The following is an 8,752-nucleotide window of genomic DNA, read 5'->3' on the forward strand; positions in this document are numbered from 1 at the left end:
TGCATCTCTCACATCTCCTGCATTGGCAGCTGGGTTCTTTACCACTAGCACCACCTGGGAAGCCCCCACAACTCCCCCACCAACCCATATAACCATCTACCAGTCATCGTTCAGGTCTAGCAGTGCATATCCTAGGAAAAAGGCCGGCCTTGAGAGAACAGACACCAGGCAAAACCAGTGCATTTCCCTGAAATAGGCTTGGGGCCATTTGAGTTGCATTTGGGGAGGGGATTGTGGGCATCCAGAGCATGGTCTAGAAGGGCTAGTGCAAGATCAAAGTAGACACATTCTCTCAGTCCACTGACTCCTCATCCCATGAGCTCTGTAAAACTCAGGATTGCTCTTGCCTGGGTCTATAGACAGTGCTACGACCAAGTGCCAGAGTCTTGAGGAAAATCTGTCAAACCCTTGACACAAAGAGAGGCCATGATGATCCGCAGTCCTGTCTGCATGTGTGCCAGCCCTCACTGAATGCAGAGCTGGCCCTGCCTTCCTCACTGCCGGGCTCCTACCGCAAGAGACGAGGCCAGGTTGCTCAAGTACACTCAGCCTCTTTCCCCCATGTCGCCTGCCATCCCGCACTGTTCCCCACCCTGGTGCTGACTGAGTTCTGCGGGGACCTTGGTTACAGGTGCAAAGCCACAGTGAGGAGGAGGACAGCCACTGGCCCGGCAGACCTGGACATCACCACCGCTCCCTGACTTCTGCTGGTGAAGACTCCAGAAGTGAGTGAGTGGCTCTCTCGTCTCTCTTTGTCTCTGTCTCTGTCTCTGTCTCTCTTGGTTCTCAAACTGGGCCGCACATTGCAAGCACATGTTGAGATTTTTACAAATACTCACAATGAAGTGTCCCCACATCCTGCCTGCTAATAGAGCCCAGGGACTGGTTTTTTGTTTTTGTTTTTATTTTTTTAAGCTCTTAGGTAGGGTGATTCTATTATGGCTGGATAAATATTTCTCTAAATCAGTGACTCTCAGACTTTAGCATCAAAATCCCCTGAAGGCTTGAGGCACTACGGATGCCTGGGTCCTCACTGCCAGAGTTTCTGATTGACTAGGTCTGGACAGGGCCTGGAAATCTGCATCTCTAACATGTTCTCAAGTGATGTTGATGTCATTGTTTTGGTGATCACAGTCTGAAAACTGTTATTTGGGGAGAAAATTCTGTATTACCTTAATATTCAAAATATAGTCTGCAGAATAGCAGTATTAGCATCACTTGGGATATCATTAAAATGTGAGATCCCAGCCCTTCCCCATCCTATATCTGATGAATCGAATTTTACTAAGATCCTTAGGTGATTTGCTTGTACATTGAAGTTTAAGAAGCATTATAGTTTTGCAACAGGTGAAAACCAACCATGGAGATTTATACCCTCACACCTGCTTTTAGCTGCTTTCTAATCAGCCTAAATCATAGGACTTAGACAAAATTCCTTAATGCGTCTTACAGTTGTGTTCATTTAAGCTCTGAGGTCTATCCTGCACCTCGGGTTTGATATACAAAAGCTTTCCTTCCCTCCTCAAAGAAGGACCATGAATATTATGTAGGTAATTACTGCAGCTAAAATGTCTTTCCTCTAGATGTGAATTTCAAGCATTAATTCTTTCAGAGGTATTTTTTATTCTTTTTAATTCTTGCTAAAGATTTATGTTTAAACTAAGCAGAAATTAGTCTCCTGGTGCTACCACTGCCTGTTCCCTAGGACCACAGAGAATAAGAATTCTCTGTGAGAAGAGAGAGAGTTCTTACAACAGAGTAAGAATTGAAATCTTTCTTGAATTAAGTAAATGAATCATCTTGCTTAGGGTTCCCTCCATTTTGGATGTCTTATTACTATTTACTGCACTTCCTAGTCCGATATTAATGAAATTGTTGATTGTTAACCAGTTGTTAACCAAAATTTTGATTAACATGAAATTTCATTGTTACTGGTCCTGAATCACAAAGGTCTTTATGAGTCTAAATTCTTTAATTCTAATATCTGTGGTTTTAGTCACTTTATTTTCTCTCATGTCCATTACCTTCATCTCCAGGTACATAACTAGTAGGTATCAGTCACTCACAGAAGAGGTAGATATCAGAAGCAGCAATCTACTATGTGTAGTTGAAAAAATTTAGGATATGAAGTCAAATAACCTACCTCCTACTAGCCCAGTAATCTTGCAGAAATCAAGTTTTGTTTGTTCCTACGAAACCTTACAAGGAGTATGTGAAAGAAATGTGAATTATTGGAGTAGCTGTTATGATGCTGCTGCTTTAGATGATAAGATTTTAGAAAAAGTAATTATGGGCATAAAATATTTAGATCAGTGATTCCCAATCTTGCAAGCTTTTTTTTAAAAAAAATATATTTTATTTCTTGGATTCCACCTAATAGAACTAAATATAAATCTCTTAGATTTGAACTTGGGCATTATTATTGTTTATTCTTCTTAAAAAATTTTCCTAATGATATCAATCATCTATTGCTGTATAATAAACCACCCAAAACATAGTGACTTAAAGAAAAACTTACTTATTATTTCTATTTCGTGGGTTTGCTGGTGGGATTCTTCTGCTTGTCTTATCTGGTTTCACTTATGCAACTGCTTTTGGCTAGTTGGCTGGGCTGGACCTGGTCAAAAGTGGGCTCACCCTAATGGTGCTGACCTTGGTACTGAATCTTGGTGCTCACTGTCAGCCAGGTACTTTCTCCATGGGGGTTGAGTCATTCTTCAGTAGTCTTAACTGAAGAATGTTCAGCAAAAACTGAAGTTGCAATGTCTCTTTTTAAGGATATGTTGTAAGTTGTACAATACCCCTTCAACCACATGTTATTGCTCAAATTAAATTGCAAAGCCAATCTAGATTCAAAAGGAAGGAAAACATGCTTTACTATTTTAATAGGAGTGGCAAAGTCACACTGTGAAAAGGCATGTGGAATGGGAGGGTTGTTGTGGCTATGTTTATAAATCGTCTATCACACATAGTGATTCTGGCACCTGGTGAGGGTTAAGAACAACTAGTTTAATGAAAGGGCTTTATCCTCACATATTAAAGATACCCCAAAGGCTAGCTCTCATTCTAAAGCTCACTGAGACTCAACCACAGCATACAAAATTTGAAAAGAAAATTAACTGCCAAACTTGCCAAATTCAAATAGAAAACGTGGAGTATATGCACCACAGCTAAGCTTCACTGCCAAAAATTTTAATTTACTCTAAAATACAAAGCTCTGATCAAGTGTTACTTGTCCAGCAGATGTCAGCCTCACACAAGAAAAAAATAATGCCAAGATGTCCAGCAAAGCAGGCTGTGCAGAGTCTATATGACTATACTTTTCTACACAATTCATGAAATACCCAGCACATCAGTTCCTCTCTCAAACATGTCCCATCTTTTCCTAGAAGTCAGGTATACAGAAAGATTAGAATTGCTCTGCCAGAGAGGAAGTTTCCATGAGTTACACATTTCAAATGAGTAATAGATTCTATTTCCTGCTAGGGTGATAGAATTTCATTACAGGAGGAATTATTGTGGTTAGAGATTCTGTATTTCACTTATTCTAACATGTGCATTTTTCTGTATTTGAATATGTCTGAAATAGAATGCATCTAACAATTGACATTGTCAGCCAATGTAATTGTAAGATATACGGTTTTGTCATACACACACACACACACACACACACACATACTTGCCTCCTTGAAAATAATCATAAGCCTTACAAACAATAGCTTATCAGACTCAATGAAACACAGTAACTAGAAAGGAAATCAACCCTGAATATTCATTGGAAGAACTGATGCTGAAGCTGAAACTCCAATACTTTGACCACCTGATGCAAAGAGCTGACTCATTAGAAAATATCCTGATGCTGGGAAAGATTGAGGGCAGGAGAAGGGTACGACAGAGGATGAGATGGTTGGATGGCATCACCGACTCACTGGACATGAGTTTGAACAAGCTCCAGGAGATGGTGAAGGACAGGGAAGCCTGGCATGCTGCAGTCCATAGGGCCACAAAACATTGGACATGACTGAGTGACTGAACAATGAAATAATGTTTCAAGGAGGGGGATGTCGTGTTCAGTAACATATGTCATAAAATATCCAATAGGAAAGACAGTGCAATTAGACCACTAGATTTTCCACTAGAAAATGATTAGGAAACTTGATAAGAGTATTTTTATTTGTGTGACAGGGCTTTATACTATTAATGTGAAAAATGAATAGGAAATTATGCAAGCAAAGTAGGTAAAAGGGTCGAGTCTCTAATGAGTGTTTTGTGTTTTTTGCCCTAGGATGATGAAGTTTTAAGCATGTATTTTTGCTGGAGGAAAAGAATCAATAGAGTGCAGGGGACCGTGGTTCAGGAGGGTAGGGAAATGACGATGAGAGGTCAGTGGAGAGTGGGAATGAGCTGAGATCCAAAGCACTTTTGGAGAGTTTAGCCAGGGACTAAGGTACAGATCTCTGAGATGAGAGGAAATGAAAAAGGACAGGCGTGACTAGTTACATTGGTCATCTGGAGAGGAGGTCAAGAAGTGTGTGCTTACTCTTTTCTCCCTTTTTCCTGTCAGGTCATCATTAAAAGTGTGAGGCAGGAAATCTGAGGGGGATCATAAAGGTTTGAGATCACCACTATGGAGAAAGGACAAAAATAATAGACATATATCAGTAGTCAAATTGGTGAATAATGTTAGGGCTCAACTCAAGTTGCAGAACATTGATTGGCAATGGTTTTGTCGTTTTCTCCAGCAGTGCTCAGTAATCTATTCAAAAGAATAAGAATAGAAGTACAGGTGAACTGTTAATAACTCTAAACATTGAGTTGAATAGAAAGTCTAAGTCACATGACTCTTTGATGTCACTGCTACTGCTGAAAATAACTTTAAAGATCACTTGTAGTAGCATGAAACATTTCCCCAGGTAGGGTATGGAAGTTTCTACCAACCCAGTACGTACAGTTCTCTCAAAGATGCATGATGTGACAAACAACCCATTCAAAAATGAGCAGAAGACCTAAATAGACATTTCTCCAAAGACATAAAAAGCTGCTCAACATTGCTAATTTTTAGGGAAATGCAAATCAAAACCACAGTGAGATATCACCTCACATGGGTCAGAATGGCCACCATCAAAAAGTACAAATAAATGCTGGAGAGGGTGTGGATAAGAGGGAACCCTCCTAAACTGTTGATGGGAATGCAAATTGGTGCAGCTGCTATAGAAAGCAATAAGGAGGTTCCTTTAAAAACTAAAAATAGTATTACCATATGATCAAGTAATCCTACTTCTGGGCATATACCCAGAGAAAACTGTAATTCAAGACAATACATGCACCCCAATAGCACTATTTACAATAGCCAAAACATGCATACCTGCTAAGTCACTTCAGTTGTGTCTGACTCTCTGCGATGCTATGCACCGTAGCCAGGCTCCTCTGTCCATGGGATTCTCCAGTCAAGAATACTGGAGTGTGTTGCCATTTCCTTCTCCAGGGTATCTTCCTGACCTGGGGATTGAACCTGCATCTTTTATGTCTCCTGCATTGGCAGGCAGGTTCTTTACCACTAGCACCACATGGGAAGCCAAAATATGAAAGGAGTCTAAATATCCATGGACAGATGAATAAATTTAAAAGATATGGTGAAATATTACTCAGCCACTGAAAAGAATGAAATAATGACATTTGTAGCAACATGAATGGATCTAGAAATTATCATACTAATAGAAATAAGTCAGAAAGAGAAAGACAAATATCATATGATATCACTTATTTGTGGAATCTTAAATATGATACAAATAAACTTAATTACAAAACAGAAACAAACTTGCAGACACAGAAAGCGATATTATGGTTCCCGCAGGGAGCCGTGGAGGAGCAGGAGAGGTCTTTAGGAGTCTAGGGTTAACAGACACACACTGTGTGTGTGTGCTCAGGTGCTCAGTTTTGACTTTGCAGCCTCATGGACTGCAGCCCACCAAGTTCCTCTGTCTATGGAATTTTCCAGGCAAGAATACTAGAATAGGTTATCATTTCCTACTTCAAGGGATCTTCCCGACCCAGGAACTGAACCAGTTCTTGCGTCTCCTGCATTGGCAGGCAAATTCTTTACCACTAGCACCACCTGGGAAGCCCAATACACACTATACTATATATAAAACAGATAAACAACAAGGTCTTGTTGTATAGTGCAGAGAAATGTAAACAATATCTTGTAATAACTATAATGTAAAAGAATAAAAAGAATTCATCTGTGTGGGCTTCCCTGGTGATTCAGTGGTAAAGAATCCTCCTGCAGTGCAGGAGACCTGGGTTCAATCCCTGGGTTGGGAAGATCCTCTTGCAGAGGGCATGGCAACCCACTCCAGTATTCTTGCCTGGAGAATCCCCATGAATAGATAGAAGAGCCTGGAGGGCTACAGTCCATGGGGTTGCAAAGAGTCGTACATGACTAAGCGACTAAGCGACCTTATATAATTGCATTACTCTGGTGTACACCTGAGGCTAACACAACATTTGTAAATTAGCTATACTTCAGTTTTTTTAAAAAAGCTTGATGTGTTTCTTTTAAATTTCCATTGCAGGCTTTCACCACCGCCACAACCACAGCACAGGTTCTGACAGCAGTGACTTCACAGAAGAGCCTAATTCCCACCTCTTTTCACAGGAGGCTCTACGGCCTCCAACATCCAGCTCCTGCTCCCTGGCCATGCAAACTCCTGACCTCAATAAGAGAAAAGCAAGATGGTACACCAGACAGAAGACCAGAGTGAGAGACCTGGAATCTCCATCCTGATGCTGTCACGAAGAGTATGCACAGAGATAGACCTTAAACAGTCACTTCATTTCTCTGCACTTTGGTTTTTCTATGTGGGTATTAGAATACATGATATATATGATATGGACAGTGGTAACCTAGACAAAGAATTTTCTCTCAAGCTTTGACACTGCCTAGGGCAGTTAGTAGATTGAAGGATAATCAAATTTGAGAAACAAGGGTGCTACTGGAATACTCTCAAAAGGCTCAAGCTAAATGAGGAAAGACAATTCCCACTTTCAACCTCTGAAACCTTGGTGCAATCTACAGTGGGATTCCCTCGGAGCCTCTACTCATCCCTCTGTGCTCCCAATTAAATTCCAGGAAGTCTTCCACCGTACCAGTTTCCTGTTTTTCTTCTTTTTTATTTTTAGTTTTTTTAATTGGAGGATAATTGCTTCACAGTGTTGTGGTGTTCCCTGCCATATATCAATGAAAATTAGTCATAATTTTATATATATATCCTCTCCCTGTTTATCCTCCCCAACTCCATTCCACTCCTCTAGGTCACCACAGAGCAACAGGCTGGGCTCCCTATATTATACAGCAGCTTCCTGCTAGTTATCTATTTTACACATGATAGTGTGTGTATGTATATACATATATATGTATATATGCTACTTTCTCAATTTGTCCTACCCTGCCCTTCCCCCGCTGTGTCCACCAGTCCATTCTCTACTCTGCATCTCCATTTGTTCTCTGTAAATATGTTCATCAGTACTAGTTTTCTAGATCCCATATATACATGTTAATATACTATATTTGTTTTTATCTTTCTGATTTACTTCACTCTTTATAAGAGGCTCTAGGTTCATCCACCTCACTATAACTCACTCATGGCTGAGTAATACTCCATTGTATATATGTACCACATATATCTTCTTTATCCATTCACCTGTCAATGGGATTTCTAGGTTGCTTTCATGTCCTTGCTATTGTAAATAGTCTGCAGTGAACATTGGGTTACATGTATCTTTTTTAGTTGTGGTTTTCTCAGGTATATGCACAGTAGTTGGATTCCTGGGTCATATGGTTGTTTTATTCCTATTTTGTTTTTCTTCTTGAGGCCCCATCTGAGGAGATCCACTTGGAGCCTCTCTCCCACCCCCACTAAACCAGCTTCCACCTGTATCCCAAATTTTGGATCTTCATAGGAAAAGAGATGAGTGGGATTCGGAATCCCACCTCTTGGCCATTGCAAAAAATGTGCAGTATTTTTTGCTGGCAGAAAACAATACAAATAAAAATGTTTATTTTTTTAATTGGAGCATACTTGCTTTACAATGTTGTGTAGGTCCCTACTGTAGAGTGTATTGGCCACATGTAGACACACATGCCCTCCCTCTGAGCCTCCGTCTCCCCCGCCCCCAGCACTGGGTCCCTACAGCGCTCCCTGTGCTGCACGGCCGGCTCCCACTAGCTGTCTCCTTTACGCAGGCCGGTGCACATAGCAATCCCAGCCTCCCGAAGCATGGCGCTGCCCCAAAATGGACATTGTGTCTACATGTCCATTCTCTATGACTGCGGCTCTATTCCTACACTATAAATAGGTTCATCTGTACCACTGTTCTCGATTCCACATACATACATTAACATAGGATATTTGCTTTTCTCTTTTGTTAAAAGATATTTATTTGTTGCATTGGTCTTTGTTGCTGCACTTGGGCTTTCTCTAGTTGTGGCAAGTGGGGCTACTCTCTAGTTTTGGTGTGTGGGCTTCTCATTGTGGTGGCTTCTCTTGTTGCAGAGCATAAGGTCTAGGATACATGGGCTTCAGTGGTTGTGATTCACAGGCTTAATTGCCTCTCAGCATGTGGGATCTTCCTGGACCAGGGATCTAACCCTGTCTCCAGCATTGGCAGGCGGATTCTTAACCGCTGGACCACCAGGGAAGTCCCCTGTTTTTCTCTTTCTGACTTACTTCACATACAGAGTGAAGTAAGT

General features: G+C 40.9%; 1 protein-coding gene across 3 annotated transcripts in view; it reads left to right on the forward strand.

The window, feature by feature from the left end:
- TESPA1 (thymocyte expressed, positive selection associated 1) overlaps window positions 1-7,085 on the forward strand; it is a 32,766-nt gene extending 25,681 nt beyond the window's left edge. Inside the window, exons 10-11 of one of the 3 annotated variants that reach the window (XM_065920875.1) lie at window positions 632-725; window positions 6,576-7,085. In XM_065920875.1, coding sequence (XP_065776947.1) covers window positions 632-725; window positions 6,576-6,787 — 306 coding nt within the window. In that variant the 3' untranslated portion in view covers window positions 6,788-7,085. Of the gene's footprint in view, window positions 1-631; window positions 730-6,575 lie in introns of all 3 variants that reach the window. The other 2 variants (XM_065920881.1, XM_065920892.1) reach the window with 2 other exon arrangements.
- Window positions 7,086-8,752: the final 1,667 nt, after the last annotated feature.

This window comes from Muntiacus reevesi, chromosome 1 (assembly GCF_963930625.1).
Source record: "Muntiacus reevesi chromosome 1, mMunRee1.1, whole genome shotgun sequence".
NCBI classification, from domain to species: Eukaryota; Metazoa; Chordata; class Mammalia; order Artiodactyla; family Cervidae; genus Muntiacus; species Muntiacus reevesi.